The sequence below is a fragment of the Vanessa tameamea genome, chromosome 18 (genome assembly GCF_037043105.1).
Source record: "Vanessa tameamea isolate UH-Manoa-2023 chromosome 18, ilVanTame1 primary haplotype, whole genome shotgun sequence".
In the NCBI taxonomy this organism is placed as follows: Eukaryota; Metazoa; Arthropoda; class Insecta; order Lepidoptera; family Nymphalidae; genus Vanessa; species Vanessa tameamea.
In genome coordinates, this window is record NC_087326.1 from 8473080 (window position 1) to 8495147 (window position 22068).

The following is a 22068-nucleotide window of genomic DNA, read 5'->3' on the forward strand; positions in this document are numbered from 1 at the left end:
GAGATTGATCGGTATGGTTGAGATAACAAACTCAATTAAATTTTAAAGCCAAGTATAGTAGTAGTAATTTCCTTGTTAATCCGTAACCTAGAACAAACCATTATTAATATATTTTTAATTTGGTCTCTTGCAAAAACAATTGCACTTATATTGGGGTGGTGCAATGACTCCTATGTATTGTATTTGTAAGTTCTTAGTCTAGAATCATGAAAAATCAAACTGAATATAAAACACGAACAGGCTCAATAGGTAAATCCAAGTATCTTCGTAAATTTGATTTAATCGAGGCAAATCGCAGGTGAAAAATAAAATAAAATATGAAATGATGATGATATCTTTGTTTTCAAAGATTACATAAATTTTAATTTTACATAAACATGTTTTAGTTGTATGTATTGCAAAGGGGCGACGCAGCGCCCGACTGACATATATTATATATATTTTTATAACTTTAAAGATTTACACTAACTTATTGTTATGTGACATATTTCTAGCAAACATGCAATTATTATGGAATAGAATATCAAACATTCCTTTTCGTTTTTTTTTAACAAAACAAATTTTGCTGACTTCGTGTTATAATTTTAAAAATAAAAATAGAATCACATTCAATAACACTTTCAATATTAGTACTTAATAGCTGCTAGGAAGGCTACTATAATATACTTCTAATTATAAATTTTATGTCTTATAAAGCGATAGTACTATAAAAGTGCAATAATAATCATAAACTAAATTAAAAATAATTTCTTTAACATAAAATATTTAGTATCACAATCAAAAATCATACAGTCATTTGCTTGAAAAAACATTAAAATAGTAAATAAAACGATATGACTCATTAATAGTACTTATTTTTTATCATAAAACTGAACGTGTACCAGTCATAATCATGTGCAAGCGTATTTTATACGAAATATATAATTTATTATTCTAACTCTATGATGTCATCAAAGTCGTCAAGATTGAAGTCTTTGAGAGACATCGGTCCTGAAACAAAATATTATTACAGTGTGACTCTTATAATAAAAAAACCAAAATATAGCTAATTAAAGTAGGCTATCAAATACAGTTTGACATTGTAATTTAATAGGATGAGCAGTATTGAAATATATTTATTGTGCCCCATGCCTTATCTACCTTTTTAATCCTATTTTTTCATCAATGTCATCAATCGTGTTGGATGAATGATCCTTTTCATTCAGAACTGTGTCAAAAGGAACATCCACGTTAGTTGTCTTATTAAGTAACTAACATTTGTAAGCTTTTTTAATTGTAGTTGTAAAAGCATTACAATCGCATGTTTATGTCGACATCGCATAACTTTTTTCATTTTATATAGATAGCATTTCAGTATAAACTATATAATTTAACAACAACAACTAACAACAACTAGATAACAAATTTCGTAAGAAATTGTCGAAATGGCTTAGCCATTTCGTGAAATCTAGTGTGTAACTAAACCACTTGAGTACGTTCTTACAACACTAAACTCATTCATCCATCCATATTAATTGGTAATTTTTCAAAATATTTTTCAAAAATGTAGGTATTAATAAACTTACACAAGAATCCGATTATCACTATGGCTTTTATCACTTGACATTTCTTACAACATTTAATGTTACTTCTGTTCGGTTGCTAACCGAATACCGAAATTATGTAATTAAAAATAATTATATTCAGATTACGCAAAGTACGTACAGTTTTATTATTTTTGTATATTTTATATGATATAATATTTAACTCACTTGAAGATTCTGCTTTTATCTTCTTAATATCAGACTCCTGCCACGGCGATGTACGTTTCAAGTTGTCACTCGTAGCTACTTTCTGTAAAGTTATAGTGACGTTCTTCCTTGCACTTGTTTTATTATTTAATACTTTTCTGTAAATTTTTAAATGTTATAAGTACATCTATCATCGTTAAGAGTGAGAAGAAGTTAATAGTAAGGTATATTTTTCCCTCTATAGTTTTCTTCCAACCAAGAGAGGACATAAACAAAATAAACAACATTTGACATCGAATTCAAGCGATATCATTGGTCGATATCGAGGGCCTGATATTATGGATTTGCGGAAAAATGGCATTTTTAACATCGACGAAGCTGTTATCGGAACTTTGAAAGTAAAATTAAAGTGGAGAGAACTACAGGACGCACAGGATGCATGATATGAAAGAAACTCTGTTTATATAGATACTTACGTCACATCTTTCGTCAGAATATTTTTCGAATTGTTCAATAAAGTGCCAATTTTGTTTATAATTATATCTTTCGAGGTGCCTGCAATAGCGACAGAATCTTTTTTTTTAATTGCAATTCTTGTGCCCGCATCGTTTACGGAGGAATTCTCTGTTAGATCGATTACTTTCATATTATCTTCTTTCGTGATCGCGGACGGAGCATTATTGTATACTCTGTCACAAGTAGTAAGGTCTATTTTATTATTTCTGTTTATTACGTCATTTTTTGTTTCTACATTTTTCTTTTCCACCTTTTTAATATTATTTGTCGGCTGACGTGCTTCTATGATTTTTGCAATGGAAACATATGAGTTCGAAGAGTTTTTCTCGTTATTTGCGCACCTTTTTATAGTAGATTTCTCATTTTTAATTTCTGGCTTCCTTGTCGATGGAGTAATAATCGATACTTTGGTATTAGTAGCTGTAAGATCTATGTTATTATTTGCATTTGTTACTTCCTTTTTTTCTTCTACCTTTTTAATGTTAATTTTCGTCGACTGACGAGCGATTATCTTGGTATCCCTTGTTGATTTTATATTATCTTTTGCAACGAAAGCCTCCTGAGTCAAAGTTAATTTATCTGCCTTTTTGTAAGGTTTCGTGATAGTCTTCTCATTTTCATCGGATGGTATATGTATTACATCATCGAGTACTGAGAGTGGATCTGGAGTTTTAATTTTTGAGTGAATACTATTGTTACATTTTTCGACTTCCTTCATATTTTTAGGATCTTTTTTCTCTGTTACTATTTTAGGAGTGCTATAAACTGTTTTCGCTATGAAATATTTATTTACATCTGGAGTTATAATCTGACAGTCATTAGTAATAAACTCCGAATCTGCGGGAGTTTGACCCCGAGCTTCGTTTATTGCGAAAGAGGAAACAGAAGCTGGCAAGTGGTCAGTCCTTTTTAAAACTTCTATTTTGCCTGATTCTGATATTCTTAAAATATCTCCGGGCTTACAGTTTGTTTTATTTAGTATTTTTTGTGACTTAGACTCCTTATTAGCAGTTAATGAAGATCGTACACTTTCCTTGGTATTTTTACTAGAAGGATTTACTTTATTAATATCAGCTGTCGATTGGATGCTTTTGGAAGTTTCTTTTAAAGCCGGAAAAACGACATTTTTTTTGTTTAACCTTGTTGGACTATTAATTGGTAAATCCACAGCGACATTCTGAGGTTTGGTAATAGGTGTCGCATTCTGTTCTTCTCGAACTGGCATGACATTACTGATATCCGATGTAATATCATCCTCATCACTATCTAAGCATATTGTATCACTTAATTGCGTCGACACCCCTGGATTAGTGATTCCTACCTCGTGACCTACCTTCGCAATACTCATTATTGTTGGTTTCGTAATACCTGTAGAAATAGGAGCAACTATTAAATTTACAGGTTTTGGCTGAATTAAAACATTTTTCGCATTTTTTTCTATTTTGGCGCTATCGGCTATGACCGCATTAACTAAAAGTTTCTGCGAATTTCGTCTAGTAGCATTCTTTTGGCAGATGGCTTCATTTGCGGAAGTTGGTTCCGTATTAAGTGGGGTAATCATGGCATCGTCATCGTCAGGTAATATACATTCGTCTTGCAATGGCGGCTCATTTGTATGGATGGACGCAGGACCTTTGAATCTAGCAAAGAAAAAAACTTATGCTAGAGTATTTTTAAGGCGATTAAATGTTTTTTGAACATATTAAAATTGTTTTGTATCCAAATATTAAGTAAACAAAATTCACGAATAATTAATTAGAATATGAAAAGTACTCACATTCCAACTGGAACTACACTATGTGAACCGCACGAGATTGGTACAGCATTAGATTCTGTTACATACTGGTCGACACAATTTTTTTCATTTCCGCAATCCTGAGCACTATTTATTGAATGATTCTTTTGTTTAATTAAATATTTTTTATTGATAGCTTTTTTTGTCTTTGCTTCGGTTACGGTAACCTTTTTCAGTGTTGGTTCAATGTAAGATTCAGTTGTTATATCATTTTGATTGTGAGTATTTTCTGGCTCAATTGACATAGAAAAATCGTTCATGCCCCCGCGTAAAGTTTGTAATTTTTTTAACAAACTCTTGCCCAATACCTATAAAATACAAAAAGGAATGTGAAAATGAATATAAAAAAACACATCTTATAATATCAGTCGAAAATCTATTAAATACAAACCTTTACTGCAATATCATATATGGGACCGCTGGTAATTTCTTTTCCAGTCGATTTAACTTCTTTTAAAGCCTTAATAGCACTGTATTGAGCTGCAAGAATCGCTGCATCTTCGTCTAACATTGGATTTCCACTCAAATACGTATGGGCTACAATTTTGATAAAGTTTTTATTAATTAGTAATGATTGATGTAGTGGTATTATTTCGTTGTTTTCTTCATCTTTGTTCTTTTTATTCTCTTTTGAATTATCCGTGTTAACATTTTCTGTGGGTTTTATTGCAGCTAATGGCTCATCGTCATCATCACTCAGTAGAATGCTTTCAACGACCATACAGTCGTCACTGTTTTTGATTTGTTTCGCTGACATATTTTTTTCAGACAATTTCGCTTCTATTGTTTCCTCTATTACCAATTGCTTCGTTAATATTTGGTCGGAAGTTCTATTAATAACTGACTGCAATATTGTGGGTACACTATTTTCTGATTCGATTAATGCAGACTCCTGAGCTTCTGTTCGGGGGACCTCGGAAGAGTCAAATGAGCTATCATCAATAGTATTTGCTCCATTTTTTTCATTCGTTCTTTTTCTCTTTGGCTTTTCACCAGGTGTTACTTTCTTTTTCCTTCGCCTTGATTCAGGGACGTATTCCTCATCCGATTGTTTTCGCTCTCTTCGTCGTTTCCTATCAAAGTATTCTTGTGTGGTTGTATCTTTATCGTGGGTTTCAACAGCACTACGTATATCTTCATCACATGGAATACCGATTATCATTTCGGTTGACTCTGATTCAGGAGAATGGCTTACGTCTACTTTAAGACTCACGTTGTTCGACTCCGATATGGGTAAAGCCTCGCTTTCTAGTAAAACCTTAGCGATACTTGCAGTCAAAGGATTAACATTATCAAGACCATTCTTTTTAGCATTAGCTATAACATTTCGGACATCTACAACTAAATCTGAAATTTCTTCAGCTGTTTTAGTAGTGTGAAAGTTATGTTTGATAAGAATGCCCATTATTTTTTTTATCATCGATTCTTCGGCCTCTGGTTTAAGAGTAGATTCTGATTGCCGACTAGTCGACGGCTGTGAGTCTATATAACTATTTGTCGTACTGGTCTTTTTTTCTCTTTTAGGTTTTCGTTCTTGTATATTTTTAGACTTTTCAGCTTCTGCTTGTAACTGGATGTCATTGTTACCTACAATTTTATCACGGGTTTTTTCGGCCGCTAGGAGATCTATCTCAATATTTTTTATTGCTAAAACAAAAAAATATACTATATATATATTTAAAGTTTCTTTCATTCGAATGAATCGAAAACGTCGAGTTAAGTAACGATTAAGAATAGTTATAGTATAAGTTAAGTATAATAGTTATTGATGATCAAGTGGAGGAGCCGACTCGGAGGCTAAAAAAAGCTGAGTGTTCTTTTTTCATGGACTTGAAATTTTGAATTAAATCATGCTGTAATAATCAATGATACATTTCAATGCATACATTCTAGTTCTAATAAAAGAGGTCAGAAATCCGGAGCACTGGAAACTATCGTCACCATTATTAATGTCAGCCGAGAGACTCGTTTTAATATGCGTTTAAATACCGGGGTCTCTTTACGCAATAGTGCTCGAAACGTACTGGTGTGGTTGGCGGTGTGCTCCTGCTGGAACTGCATCCAGGCGGCGGCGCGCTCGTCCTCGGGCAGGCCGCTCTCGCCGGAGCCGCGCAGCAGCGAGTCGTGCTCGTGCACGGCGTGCAGCGCCGCGCCCGCCGCGTCCGCGCGCGCCACGCGCAGCAGCGCCGCGTCGCGCACGCCCGCCGCCAGCCCCGCGCTCACGCCCGCGCCCGCCTCGTCCAGGCTGAACTCATTTAATAAGTGCTGCTGACGCCGATTCACTTGATTTTTTGTAATTTTACGGGATGCTATATACATCGTTTGTATGGAAGTACTTGAAAAGGTATAAACGGACAAACTTTTAGGCATAATCAAAACCTACCGAAATATTTAAGTAAAAAAAGCAAATTTTGATAATATTTTATACATACTTGTACAACTCGGAGAGATCGGACATATTATAATGTCGATCGATCTGCTGTTCGTCCACCACGCGACAGGCCACCGCTTGCTTAGTCACCGACCGCTCGTATATCTTCTGCTCCATGGTACCCTGATGTTAGTAGTACATTAAACGCTGGGTGCATTTATTTGTACAATAATCATTTATCATTATCAAGTGAACTTCATGATTAAATGTTTGAATTCTAACGAATACATTCGTTAGAATATGTCTTTATTGTTATCATACATATAATTATTCTTAATACAAATAATAAATAAGTACTCGGTGTTCTAAAAAAATATATAAATCATTTTTGCGTACATATATTTCAGCGAAAACGATAAATCCGATTTCCCCTCAAAGTTTTTGTGCCTTCAATGTTAACCTTGGTGAATTCAATACAATCAGAATATATATTATTTGTAGAATAGAATAGAATATATGTTAGTTGTATAAAATGATTATACATAAGACTCTAATATTATGTATGAAAGTGTTTTTATTATACATGATAAAAGTATATTAAATACATAAAGAAGCACTCACCATTGCTACAAGACGATAGATATAGCAGTCTTTCTTTTGCCCAAAGCGATAAACGCGGAATATGCTCTGTATGTCGTGAGCCGGATTCCACGACGTGTCCAGGATGATAACGCGATTAGCCGCTGTCATGTTTAGACCGAGACATCCCGCTCGTGTGGATATCAGAAATAATCTGCGTAAAATAATATACCTATAGAATATATACATTTTTATCAAATTTTAAACCTATTTTGATAAAGTAACTCGTTTTACAAGCCAATAAAATACTTATTATTTCCAATTAAAATGAATACTGTATTAAAATTAGTGAAAAACAAAATTTTATTATTATTATTTATGCATTCCCATATTAAATACAGAAAACTGAGGAGACGATTATCGCGAATGACACTTAACTAGGTGCCGAGTTCACTAAACAACGTTTAAAGATCGTTTAAGCTCGTCAGTGGGGAGTGGGGAGTGGGGACCTGGTGGTGACGTTGTTGGGCGCGTTGAACTCGCGGCACCACTTCTGGCGCACCTCGGCCGGCACGGAGCCGTCCAGGCGGTAGTACTCGCGGCCCAGCGCCCACGCGCGCTCGCGCCGCAGGAAGTACTCCAGCGCGTCCATCGTGTACAGCGACGTCGAGAAGATGAGGCTGCGCGGGGACAGACACGCTGGCTTTGCCGTCAATATAAACAGACTCAGCTCCTTCATTATGTTTTCGTACGGCTGTTACGTCGGCTGTGCAAAAAAATTAGGAGCAGCCACGAATGAGATCGATTCCGAGGTGGAGAGGAGAGCGGCTCACACTTTGTCCCCGAGCTCGACGCACTCGTCGAGCAGGCGGAAGACGACGAGGAACTTGTTGGAGCTGTCGAGCGCGTGCAGCAGGCGGGGCGCCACGTGCGGCAGCCAGCCGCCCTCCGCCGCGCCGGGCTTGGCGTCCTCCGACGCGCCCAGGTCGTCGCGCGCCAGGTCGTCCTCCAGCTTCTCCACTGCGGTCGGGGTTTGGGAAGTGCTCTATTATATTTACTATTTTTTTAATATTCTCATTCAACTGGATTCATTTTATGACCTATAATTTGTTTCAATTTAGCCATGTTGCAACTTTAGGTGGTTCTAAATTGAGTTTATTTTTTTCCTTCTCTAAATAATTATTTAAAATTAAATTGGAAAATATTCTTAATCATAAATTAACCGTTTCGAGTAAATTTCAAAACGCATAAGCAAAACACAATTGAAGTCAAATAAATTCAATACAAAGTACTAAATACCTTTAATTTTAGTATCAGTTCCATCATCTCGTGCCCTCGTTAAAAAGTTTTGCAGAACCTGGGGATGTGTCCAGATTTTTTGTAATACGTGAAAGTCTTTAAGAACACTTTGTTTAGTCTCCTTTGTACAATTGAAGAGATAATGGTTGTATAATTCCCGTTGGCACTTGGTCAACGTTATGAACAACGTGTACTCATATTTCTTTGGCAGGTAAGGGTACAGCACCGACGCCTCTTGCCGTTGCAGACAGCCTTCGAGTACTTTGTGAAGAATATGAGTTCGCGCCTTCATGAGTTTTATATCTTCCTCTCTTGAATCTCTATGTTGGCCGTTCATTATGGGATTTTCGAACCTGTTTTATGAACAAAAAAATATTTATAAATTTTATTTTTTATTACTTTAGATGTCTAAATTTTCATGAATGATTCGACTTACCGATTGGAGTACTCCGAATACGTTCCAAGGAGATTAGGCTTGACAAAATTGACCATACAATAGTATTCCCGCAGGTTATTCTGCATGGGAGTTCCGGTCAGTATGATCCTCCGCTTGGTCACGACCCGGCTCATCGCCACGGCGAGAACGGAACAGTCGTTTTTAAGTAAATGTCCCTCGTCACATATTATCATATCCGGTCCCGGGTCCAGCAACGCCATTCGGATCTTGTTCACGATTGTCGGTCTCACGTTGTCGAGCATGGGATCGAGGGTTGTCAGACTCCGGAATAATTCGTAGCCGATAATGAAAATTCCACCACCGTTGAACCAGTCCTCTAGCTGGTAGGCGCGTTCGTAAGTCTTTTTTAATTTCGAAAGCTCGAATACCTTTAAAATATACGATTATATATTTATGAATAACTCAAACAAAGCAAGGTTTTATCCAAAAGGTGTAGGTTTTTTTTTTAGATTAATTCCCAAAGACATGACAATTCTTTATTTTTCAAGATAAACAACAAATCATCAGTTGTTTGATATTAGACCGGGAGATGATGACACAAAATATTAGGTCATTTGTACCAGTATGGCGGTTCTTCTGGGGTCTAATTACGTAAAGGCAAAAAGGAAAATGATGGTCATAGCGCTCGCACCGGCGGCCCAATCGCGTGGGCGTTAATCGAACGCGTCGGATAAATAACGAGTGTCGAACGATTTGTTCCACAAAAATGCTTGTATTTTCAGATAATCGAAAAAAAAAGAAGTAGGCGGTTGCGTAATGGCATACTTCTCGGGTGTGACTTACAGCCCGCCATACCGACGCGAATACATTAATTTAAATAAAACAATTCAACCATTTGTACCAGGCTAATTTTTGCATAATATCGTGAAGGGTACATGTGAAAAAAATCATATATATAAAACATAACATCTGCTTATAAGACAAGATTGCCGCCACCTAGGTGTTTGAAACTTTGTATTTATATTCGTTAAACCTCAAACTTATAGGAAAATTTTGTGCCATACTGGTACAAATCGTTCGAATTACGAATAAAATCTTAGGATTCTGAAAAAATATTGTTCACATTCGCCACCTCCCACAGGTATGGCATTATCAGACTTCTTTTTATGATCATACAGGGAACTGTTAAAAAAGTTTCAGGGTGGTAAATATAGTATGGCAAAAAAAAAAATTACTCCTTTGCAGTGGTATGGCGGCCATTGGGAACTGTCGGAAAAGTATGGCAAGGTGATTTTCGTGAATGGCTACTCGACGATGATTAGTTATGCAAAAATTAGCCTGTAATTAGTATGTAAAGTATGTAATTAGATCCCTGAAGAACCGCCATACTGGTACAAATGACCTAGTATTTTGTGTCATCATCTCCCGGTCCATATCTTTTGTCTTTATTTATTTACGAGGAACTAAACTATATAAAAAGGTTGAAAAGCAGTTTACATAAAACCTCATTTGAGAAAAGTCGACGCGCGCAGCTATTCATCAATTAATCAATAAATTTTGCAGTAAAAATACCTGGAGTTTCCTTTTTATTTTGCGTTGCTTGAAAACAAATAAAAATAAAGATTACAATAGATATAAAGGGTAAAGCAAGAACTATATTTATAATCGCCACCTAGCGGCCCACCCAATTACACCCAAAAAAATGAATCAATATCGATTCAATTGTTTAGGAGGAGGTCAGTTACATACACATGCACAGGAGACTTATATATATAAAGATAAACTAAGGCCGTCTTTTACTATATTATGTCATCGAAACAGTACTTGAATTCAATTGCGATATCATTAAATAAGCGGGAAAACAAATCTCGGTCCAATCAATTGGTATGAACATGTCCATCCAACCACTTGGAAAAATCCTTTTTGGCTTGAATCAAAATTTTCAATATTTTTGTTACTATCGATTCGTGAAGCGGATACCCTTTGCTAGTCTTATTAATTTTAGATATTTCATTGTTGGATGACTATATATAAATAGCACGCTATATAGAAACAACGCAGATAGCCTAGCAGGCGCATCTCGATTGCTTGTTACGTAAGCTAGCTATACCATAAGCATCGGTGAACACAGTTTACCTTTAAACGCAATCCATTATACAGCTTATAAATAGATGCCTAACTGTTACACAAATACAAAAAGGATGTTTATCAAAATTGTAACAAGAACAGTAAAACACTTTAAACTATATAATTATTTATGTGTATATATATATATATGTGTACCTTGATTTTATTAGTGACCGGTCCGATCCACTTGTTGATCTCATCCACCCAGTTGAGCACAGTGGACAGCGGGCAGCACACGAGCACGCGACGCATTCCCACTTTCGGGTGGGTCAGCACCTATTTTTATTTATTTAATTACTGCTAATACATTACTTTAATAAAATTAAATAAGTACAATATTTAAATATATATATACAAAATTACTCATAAAGCATAATTAATAATTAATTTATCTAAATCAAGATTATATTTACCACAGATATTAAAATTGAATTCAATATTGAACTATTAAACAGTTGACATTTTAAATTAGTGCATGAGATTTTGCTTTCATTCAACGATCATAGCTAGACGCCTAGCGGTGTAGATAAGATGTTCCAGGCACAAATTTAACGTGAAATTTGATGCAAATAAAGGACTATAAGTAGTGGAGGTACCACCGTAAGCTACAATCTAACACTGAGCCGAAGCGGGAGTAAGGTAAGGTAAGGTATATCCGAATTAGTGTAATTTTATAGGGCGAAAAAGTCCAGTCATGTTTTTTTTTAATATATGAGATATCAAAAGTAGCTCACGGTGTGCAGCAGCGCCAGCACCTGCAGCGTCTTGCCGAGCCCCATGCAGTGCGCGAGGATGCAGCCGCCGCCGCCGCCGCCGCGCGTCGCGGCCACGCTCTCGAAGCACGCGTCCCACATGAACTTCACGCCCGAGTACTGCAACACGCACTGCGTTACGCGGGACAGGGATTCTCCAGGTTCTCGGTGAACAAGAGAACTACGGATTGAATTCTGCCTCATGTATATCTACCGACCCGCTGAAGCAGCTGGGTGGTCTGACCACCGAACTATTCTGACCGGGTGTCCTATGTCCATAGGGCTTTTATTTAAAAAAATCTGCCAACCGTCTCACCTGATGCGCCTTCATGACTTTCGTGAAGAATGGATGGACCGTCACGATCGGCCGAAGCTCCTGAAAGTCATATTCCAGACAGAGCTCGTCGTTGATAACTACCACGTTCACTCCCTCTTCGCAGCCGAGAACTTCTCTCTACAAAATAAGAAAATTATTCTTCAATTTAATATCGTTAAACCTACATCACTTGTTTCCATTTAATTTTACAGCGCATTTTCATCTACATTCAATCAAATAAAATAAATCAATCAAACTCATATGAATTACTAAAAAAGTCAAAAATGATATAACAATTTGTTAAACATAAACTACATTTATACTAATAAAAATCCATAAGATGTTATTCCATACAAGGGAAACCGGAATAAATTTTCCGCATATTGAAGAAAAGTTTTTTGTTTTTTTTATTTTTTATTTGGCAACATTTCAATGATGGCTAATTTTACTGATTAACATAAATGTCTCCTGAGATTAGATTAAAAAAAATCAAAATACAAATATAACTTACAAGTTGCGCTTGTCGTTGACTCAGTCTCTGTTTTCTCTCAAATTCCTCCATATTCGCCAAAACAGTGTTACGACCCAATGATTTCTTGTCAATTACCTTTAAACAAAACTTAGTAGAATATCTCCCAAATAAAAATATGTTACGTTATGGTATGTAAAATAAACGTTACACTCTGATCATTATGCGATCCCTATCTAAGATAAGGTGAAATCTTATATCCTGTGATTTGAACATACTAGTTTAAACATATTAGTAATGTGGGCATTTTAAGGTAACTCTTACCGGTAGCGTCTATACTTTAGGTTTTTTAAAGATATGGCATTACAGAATATGTTTAACCAAAATATTTTCACTCAATTTAATGGACAGTTCTGCAGTACATAGCGAGAGAATATAACCGTTATAAAAATAAATGTGCAACTTACGAGTTGAATTGTTCAAAGTTCAAAATTGACATTATTTTTAAAATAAAAATTAAGTAATTCAATTGCCAAAACAATACTTTTGGAGCACAGTTGACCGCACGGGAAACATAAAGCCTATAATTACAAGGGAACCGTTGACTTTGACAAGCACTGCCATCATGAAAAGGGAGGATGGTGCGAAAGAGACAGATATTTGGGTAGAGAAACAAAATATGTCAGGAAACAGATGTGCCTATCTCATTATTTAAGCTTCTAATAACGGTCTAGTAGTTAAATAAAATATTATTAACCAAAAAAATAAATGTGAAATCTTTAACATAAAAAGATTATGTATAGTGTATACCTTCCGTATGTTACGACGACCCTTGCTCATATTGGTCTGAGATTGGTATTTCTTGCCCGTATGCGAGGTCTCATCTCCAAAGAGTTCCCTTGAAAGTATCCTGAAATATAATTAATATTTATTAATAATAATAATTTATTATTATTTTAATTTTTATCTGTGTATAATCAAGGCCTTAATGTTAATGATAGGGTAATTTCGGTAATGAAATATAAATTATAAAATTTGATAAAAATTGAAATTTATGTAGAAATATTCAGATTTTAGAGCATAAAATCAAATTATTTTTTTATTATATTAAAATTAAAAGTCGTAATAAAAAATATATGATACGGGTAAGTTTTGTCATTGCTTTTGGGGATTATAGTTTGACATTGGGTTAAAGGTGACATGTATTTTTTCTAAGGTTCACAGAAAAATATGTGTCTTGGTACCATATTTCAATAAAATAGTTTCGGGTATGACCGTAAAATCTTCAATAGCCGTAAAATATTCGATACTAACTTCATCTGCTTGCGTCGCTCGAGCAACTTCTTCTTCGAGCGTCGGCGCGGTCGCGCGCGTTGTCTGGTCTCGATGCCGTCTCCACGCTTCTCGATAAACTCACTCACGAGCTTTGCGCGTTTCGCGTCGTCCACGCTGGAATTAAAAAAAATCTTAAAAATCAACAAAAATACTGAATGGATTAAATACCGAATTTCAACGATAACCATGTTTCACTACCTCAGTATATAACAAAGGAAATAGTATAAAATATAACCAAATGAAAACTATTGAAGCTCAGAAAACTACCGATCAATCAATTAGCTGCCTACAAACCATATATGTATTAAATTCATCTTGCCTAGTGCACCTCATCAACTTGTATACTTAATAAAATTTTAACACTTTACTTGGCGGTAGGGCTTTGTGCTAGCCTGTCTAGTTTGGTACACCCAATCATCAGATATTCTACCGTCAAACAGCAGTAGTGATTCAAACCGGAACACAACCGTTCCGGTTTGAAGGGTGAGTGAGTCAGTGTAACTTAAGGCACAAGAGACAACATCTTCTTAGTTCCCAAGGTAGGTGGCACATTGGCGATTGAAGGAATGGTTATTATTTCTTACAGCGCCATTGTCTATGGGCGATGGTGACCACTTACCATTAGGTGGCCCATTTGCTCGTCTGTCTACCTATATCATAAAAAACTCTGACTTAAAAACGAGAAATAGTGAATTATATAATCAGGCACAGGCAACATATTATGTAAGTGAACACTAAGAAAAATCATCTTGAAAAGATTTAACTAAGGGACAAAAGTTTGTACAGAAGGTAGTTACTTTAAATTTTGATATATGAAAGTTGGTGGCATGAAGCGATGGTTAAGTAAAACAACAAAAAAAAACAGCGTGTAAATGTCCCACTGATAAGCCATGGCCATCTCTCTCCCTTTGGAGGGAAGGTTTGAAGTATATTTCAATTCAAATAATTCCGATTAAAGCGATAGCAACAACGAAATATTTTAGTTTCTCGTTTACAAAATAATGAAGTCATTGACCCTTAAGAAAAAAAATCTGCACTTAAGACATGATAGTGATTCGCAACAGCCTCAACAACATATTCATATTCGTATACAATATCGACCTAAGAAAGTAACAAAAGCAGATGATCACACAAAACCGAATATGAATTATATAATACTACTTATCGCCCGCGGCTTTGCTTGCGTTATAGGGGTTGGTCGTTAGATTTTAGGTATAAAGAAGGAGCAAATGTGGAAGGACAAGGAAGGTTGGGGTACCAGCTTGCTTCAAACGAAACCTCATCAACTACCGCTTAACAGTCTGGCCGTGAAAGAGCAATAGACAGGTAGGCAAGAGTTATTTTCGTATATATAATATTAACATTGTTGTAGTAATTCAGAAATAATACAATACACAAGGACAGCATATAAAGTACAGTTAACAGCATATAAAAAACAGGTTAACGAGATCAACGATAATTTAATATAAAAAGCATATTACACCAGTACAAGCCATAATATGTGTTGGAAAACCTAATATACAGATCTATTTACTCACAAATGCGCGCTCCCCATGATAAATTATTATTTATAATATAGATATTTCAAACATTATTTCTAAATTTCCTCAATGTTATGAAATGCTTAAAAAATATTGATCAAAATAATAACTCAATTATTAAATCAGTTGAAGAGCGCGTTAATTTGATAAACAACACAATGGGAGCAAACAAATGCCATATGGATTTTTTTAATAAATTAAACTAAAAAAAATTAATATGATTTGTATTTACTTGCTGCCTTTACTCTTAGTCGTGTCACGCACACTAAGAAATCTTGTAAACACGAGCGTCACTTACTCATACTAATGTAAGATAATAATTTTATGTGGAGAGACGCGAACCATTTTAACTATAGATACCTGAGTTATAACTGGCAAAATTGAAAATTGATACCGGTTTATTTTATTTTAATAAAATATTTACTTACTTAGGAACTTCCTGTTTTTTTTCTAATCTTTTCAAAAGTTTTTCTTTCGTCGTAAACCATTGCTTTTCTTCTTCCGATGAGGAGTCATCTTCTTCCTTTGGTTCCTTTATTATACTTATTTTTGTTGTATTTTTCTGTAAAAAATATTGTAATTATGAAATAAATAAAAAGAAAACAATATTTTCATTTTTTTAATACTGTACAACAATTTTTTTTGCAGCAAAAATATGTACATATCATACGCACATTAGTACTTCTGGTAGGTCTAATTGTGAAGTCCTTTTTATCTTCAATTTCTTCTTTCAAAACAACAGGCGCATGTAATAACGCTAATTCTTTATTCATCATTTTGTCAGCAGTGAGCATTAAATCATCAGGATTAAACTTGTCTTTATCTTTAGATTTCAACGAACGCCCCGCTCTAGGTTTATGACAAATTTCATCATCAACTTTAGTTTCGTTGGTATCCTTATTGTCAATCTTTTCTGATTCACTGTCGTCGTCCATGAGCGAATCTTTCGCCAAATAATTATCGGAGCTTTGTTTCGGCGCCTAAAATATATTAAATTGTAGTTAATAATTATAATTATTTTTTAACACCAGCGTTGCTTATGTACACTCATCTAATCCTAATCATCATCAAAGAAAATGTATTAAGATAAGAATAATCATGTAAACCAAAGGAATATAAACATCTATACTAATTTAATTTTAGAAAGAGGTACAAATGTGTGCGAAGCCGGAGCAGATCACTAGTTATTTTAAAAAACCTGTTATACTTACAAAATGAGAAACATTATCTTCGAATTCTCTTTCATCTTCTGAAGGTGAGAGTTCATTATGTGCTTCAACTTTAACACGAGTTTGTAAATTTTCGTGCGAGATGCATTCTTTCACAGGTTCGTTACAATTTTTTTTACTGTTGTTTACTTTTCCCCTATTTTTATCTTTTGGTTGGATATGCACTGTACGTTGATGTAATGAATTTAAATTTGTTAATCTGTAATATAAAAATTCAAATATGTAAATGGTTATATGTAGATATACAAAACATACACGTAAATTTTACATACTTGTCCACTTCTGCATCGTCGTTGTTTTTATCAGTTATATCCTGATATCTGAAATATATTTCCACAAACGATTCTGGTAGTTTGTCTAATGAAACATAAGGATATTGATAAATTTTGCTATCTTTACCATCAATAGGATAACACTGCCAACCATGGCGATCAACAAATGGCATTGTGTCATCTAGATTCAATTGTACTTTTGAATTTGTCTCTTTATCTATCTCATAGTTAGCTTCATTAATATTTTCTAATAAAGATATTGTAGGTTGACATTCTATAAGTTCAATGGGTTCATCTAGTTTAATTAATGGCGATAACGGCCCATTGAAATGGACCGGTTCAATAACGTTTGCATTTAAGTTTTGATTGTTTTCACTTTCACCATCTAAAGTAATTTCATTGTTGCTCCCAATCTGAATATTTATATTTTTGTTTTCTTTTTTTTCTATGTAACTATCATCAATTTTTTCAGTTGAATCTACATCATTACATTGTATTTCTTTTTCTGGCGAATCATTATCTGTTGATTTAGTTTTCTTGTTTTTGTCGATGTTGCTTGACTTATCCTTTCTTAGATTTAATGTCATGTCCTCCAATTCAGAATCTGACGACTGATTAGTTTTCTCTTTTTGCCTAATTTTATCCCGCATTCTTCTAGTTAATATTGCAACATCATTCTTGAGGACTAATTTTTCTTTCGTTGGTGGCAAATCTTTTTTATTTTTTTTAAATTTAAGTTTTCTTTTTTCTAGTTTCTTTTTTTCAGTTGATTTGTTTATACTTTCATCTGAACTACTTTCCATTAGTCTCCCTTTAGCTGTATCTACATTTTGTGGTACTAGTAAGTTCATTGTATCAGTATACGTTTCATTATTGTGATCTGAATCAGGCTCATGATGTCTACGAACTCGTGAAGTACTTTGTGTAAAAACGTCTTCATATTCAATGTTTGACATGGATAAAATCATTTTATTTGAACTTACAAAGGCTTCAAAAGTTTCAACATCGTAACTGTGGCAGTTTTGTCTTTGAATAACTTCTTTATTTGAAGAATTAGAAATGACATTTTCTTGCTTTGTAATTATATCTAATTGTGCAAAATGAGTTTCTTCTACTTCTACAGGTTCCATTTTTATCGTAGAAGACTCGCCAATGCTTTCCGATACATAATCATAAGGTTCTATTTTAATATTTAACAGACAAATATCAGTTTCTTGACTTTTTTCGCATTCCTGTGTAATTATAGGATCCGTACAAGAGCGCAATTCTTTCATCTGAACTTGTGATACCCAATTATTGTCATCTTCTCTGGACTCAAACTCATAATTAATTACGTCCTCACTATCACATAAATTATATTCTTCGTCATCCATATATCGATCGCTTTGGTGAACATTCTCAGGGTAATTTTCATAATTATCCTCTAAAAACACATCTTCTGACACTGTATTAACTTTATCTATACAGAAATTCAATGGTTCCTCATTATCTACTTGAACATCATATTCACTGTGTTGATTTAGTAAGCCCATTACTTTATTTAAACAGAGATAATTTAAAGACCTTACAGCTTGTTTTGAATTATTTTTTTGATTGCATTTACTGGTATCTAAGATTGCATTTTCATTTATTATTGATAAAATTTTATCAATGCATATTTTTGTTAAGGTTTTTAATTCAAGCCTATCTTTCGAATTATTTTCTTGCAAGCAATTTCCCGTCGTTTTATTATAATAAATGCTCTTGAGTCTCTTAAATGCTATATCTTTTAATGAATGAGGACAGTATAGCAAAGTTGGTTGTTCACAGATATTTTCATTTTTAAAGCAATTTTGTATTAAGCTTAAACAAATAGAAAATAAAGGTTTTACACTATTTTTTGATATATCCTCTAATTTGATGTCAAATAAGATATTATTGCTTTTCTCATACATATTATTGAGTTGTTTCTCACATACAGGTATAACTGTCTTAACTTCACTGTCACTAAAATTAAGATTGTACATTAGTTTCTTAATTGTTTTATAACAAAGTGTTTTAAGTGATGAAACTTTTAATTTAACATTTTGTTTTTGTGTATTTTCATTTTTGTTCTCACATGCACCAACATAAGTTATATTTTCTTGGATTTTTTGCTTTGTATTTGCAATAATAGGATATTCTGACTGCATATGCCTTTGTATTATTTGAGTACATATTAAACATAATGACTGAGGACTAACTTTATTTGAATCTGATGTCAGGTTGTTTTCATTTCTAGAGCTTGGTTCTGTTTCAGCAACAGGAATTTGTATAGGTTCATTATAAGGTATATGAGAATTCTCAAGTATATTGGATGATTTCTCAGCAAAATAATAGCATAAGAATGTTTTGTCACCAAATCCTTGATTTTTAACATAGGGTGCACAAATTTGTATAGCTTTCTGTCGTTCATATATCTTAAAAAAGTCACTTACCATTTGAACTGTCACAAAAGTATCAGGAGGTTTTATATTTCGGCTGTCCTGGGCTAAAAAAGACTGATTCGGTTTAACTTTTTTAATCATTATTGAATCATTAATCCAAACTGTGTGCCTTCCTTTTATGTTTAATTTCTCTTTGGGTTTTGGTTTTTCAGTTGCTTTTTTTGCTATTTTTATTGACAATTCTTTATTAAGAAAAACTGTTTTAGGGTTAAATGCGGGTTTTTCTTTTCCTGGTTTCACTAGTGGTTCTTCTACAATTTCGCAATCACTATCACTGTGTGTATTTGATGTTGCGGCAATAACTTTCTCCTCTTCCCTATGTTTTATTAAATCATTTTCTTTTAAAAATTCTTCATAATGTTTTGATAAATCTTCTTCCATCTGAACTAAGTTGTGTTTTGCCAGTTTAAACAATAAAAAAGACTTTTTAACACAATAATCCATTTTAAATGTATCTGTTACATTTTTGGTGTTAATCTTTTTTTCAATAAAATCCTCAGACTTTTGGGTCATTAATTGTCCTAGCTCTGATGTTGTTTTTACTATACCTGATAAAAATTCACATGCTTTCTCTGACTGTTCTGCCGTCAAAGCAACTTGATTTTTCATAGGAATGTCATACAAAGAATTAGTTTGAACAGCAACTGGCTTTGTTATGACATTGGTTTGAGTAAACATTTCTACAGTTTTCATTACCTGTGTGGAATCAAGAACTGGTATTTGCAATGCTGTTTTCTCAATATCAATTGCTTCAGCTTTTTTAATTTTTATATCAGTTCCTTTAGCAATTTTAGCAAGGAAATTTTGAAATTCACTTTTACCATCCCAAGATTTTTTTTGTTTCTCTTCAATTATATTTTTTTCAAGTGATTCTTCATCAGCTTGGGCATTTTCATCTGTTTCGCATATTTCTATTGAAGATCTCACAAGACTCTTAATTTTTTCTCCATTTGACTTTCGACCTCTTTTCTTAGGGCTTTTGTTAGGCAATCCTATATCTAATCTTCTAACTTTTTTTTTCTTTAGTTTGGCAAACTCTTCCTCTTCATCAATATCACTATCTGATAAATCTATCTGTTGCCTCTTATTTCCTGGGATATACTCATCATCAGAAAGATATTTATTGCCTTTTTTCCGTTTTGGTAACTCATCATCAGATGATTCTATATTTGCAAAAGGGTCCTCATCTGATCCTTCATCATAATCAAAGTTTTTTTTAGCTCTCCGACGCACAGGTCTGGATGATTCTTTTATAAGTGATTCAATATTCTCACTATGTTCTGAACCAGATTTTTCTAATTGATCATCAAGTTTTACAATACTGTCAATGTTATATTCAAAGTCAGACATCGTTGGCTTTTTTAAACTTCTTTTAGCAAGACATTCATATGGTAAATGTTCTTTCAAGTCTGGTATTATAGAATCTTTAGGCACAAGATGTTCCTCTATTTGACAACTATTTAAATCAGATTTTTCTGGTACACTATTTAGGTTATGCAAACTTTCATCAACAGCACTAGAAACTTTCTCTTCAAATTCCTTTTCAATGACATTTAATTTAACTTCAGAAATGTCTGTATTAACTTTTTTTGGTCTACCGCGCTTTTTAGGCGATTTCTCAGTTAAAAGGCCAGATTCTACTGTATGAGTAATATTTGAATCATTTAATGATTTTTGTTTAGTATCTATGCTTATTTCTAAATTATTTACAGCACAATGGGCAATCTTGTTATTCTTAGAACTCAATGCTACTAAAGGTATATCTTCCTCATTAAGATCATCATTTTTTATTTCAATATTATTACTTGAGTTCACTTTCTCTGGTTCATCTACCTTAAAAATATCTTCCAAAGCTTTTTCTTTACATTTTTCAAATTCTAATTTATCATTATCAGAATTCCTCCTAGGAACTAAATTTTTTTCATAATTAGTTAAAGGTTCAGAAATTATAGGTATATCTGAGAGTTTTTTTCTTCTTTTTCTGTTATCTTTTTTATTTTCATCATCAGCTGGTGTATCAGTTAAATTATCCATTTTTGTTTTAAGCTTTGAAGGTCTACCTCTCTTGGACAATTTTTTTTTGGATATTTTATTTGGATTTGGTTGGTCTTTCAACTGATTGACCGAGTCCGATTGTGAGTTTTCTTCTCCTATTATCATGTCATAATTTAAATCACTATTTATCTTTGAAGAGGAAGTGGTATTATCATTTCCACGAGTAATCGTAGATGTTTCGAGGGAATCTTTTCCAATACTCTTAGTTAGACTCGACCGCTTACCATATGTCTTTATTCTCCCTTTTAATTTAGGAACATCCCTTTTCGTGTCTACCCTGGTTTTGCTTTGAGGAGTCTCTTCTTGATCCTCATTTTCTTGAACAATTAATGAGAGGTTTACTTTTTGTCTTGGATTTTGCATCTGTTCTGAGACTTGGTCACTTGGCACGTTTATAATATCGGACTCATTATTGCCAGATCCCGGAGGCGACAAAATATCAGAGAGTGTTATGTATTCATCTTCTTCATACATCGATACTACTTGAAACTTTTCGAATGCGTCCTCAGTTGTACAGAGGTTGTTGGATTCCAAATCAATTATTTCGGACATGATAATAAAAAACTATAATGGGGCAACTTGAACACATTTTAGGAACAGTATGTACGATTTAAGTAAACTGTTTTCATATCAGAACTGGTTTTATAGAGCAATAATATTTAATAGTTAATAACTATATTTGTTGATTTATTATATTGTTAGAAATCTAGCAGTAGCATCGCCAAATCAGTGTTGCCAATTCGCTATACATTGTATTTTTTTTTAATTAGATTTGACGATTTCCTGTATTAAAATTCGGTACTGTTTTCATTGATACCAA

At 33.8% G+C, this 22068-nt stretch overlaps 1 protein-coding gene across 2 annotated transcripts; it reads right to left on the reverse strand.

Annotated features, from left to right (window-relative positions):
• Window positions 1-270: 270 nt before the first annotated feature.
• LOC113396833 (uncharacterized) lies at window positions 271-21962 on the reverse strand. 2 transcript variants are annotated; one of them, XM_064217762.1, is made up of 23 exons: window positions 16729-21962; window positions 16439-16655; window positions 15902-16207; window positions 15656-15789; window positions 13666-13800; window positions 13162-13261; window positions 12394-12489; window positions 11883-12020; window positions 11549-11686; window positions 10971-11090; window positions 10260-10286; window positions 8727-9115; window positions 8291-8643; window positions 7825-8011; window positions 7501-7671; window positions 7034-7205; window positions 6474-6595; window positions 6066-6286; window positions 4433-5688; window positions 4024-4349; window positions 2207-3886; window positions 1752-1888; window positions 271-990 (listed from the first exon to the last, which is right to left on the reverse strand). In XM_064217762.1, the coding sequence occupies exons 1-23, from the start codon at window positions 21798-21800 to the stop codon at window positions 929-931; spliced, it is 11559 nt and encodes a 3852-aa protein (XP_064073832.1). In that variant the 5' UTR covers window positions 21801-21962; the 3' UTR covers window positions 271-928. The 2 variants fall into 2 exon arrangements, with proteins under 2 accessions (XP_064073832.1, XP_026490679.2); XM_026634894.2 differs by lacking the exon at window positions 10260-10286 and having other exon boundaries at window positions 16729-21961.
• Window positions 21963-22068: the final 106 nt, after the last annotated feature.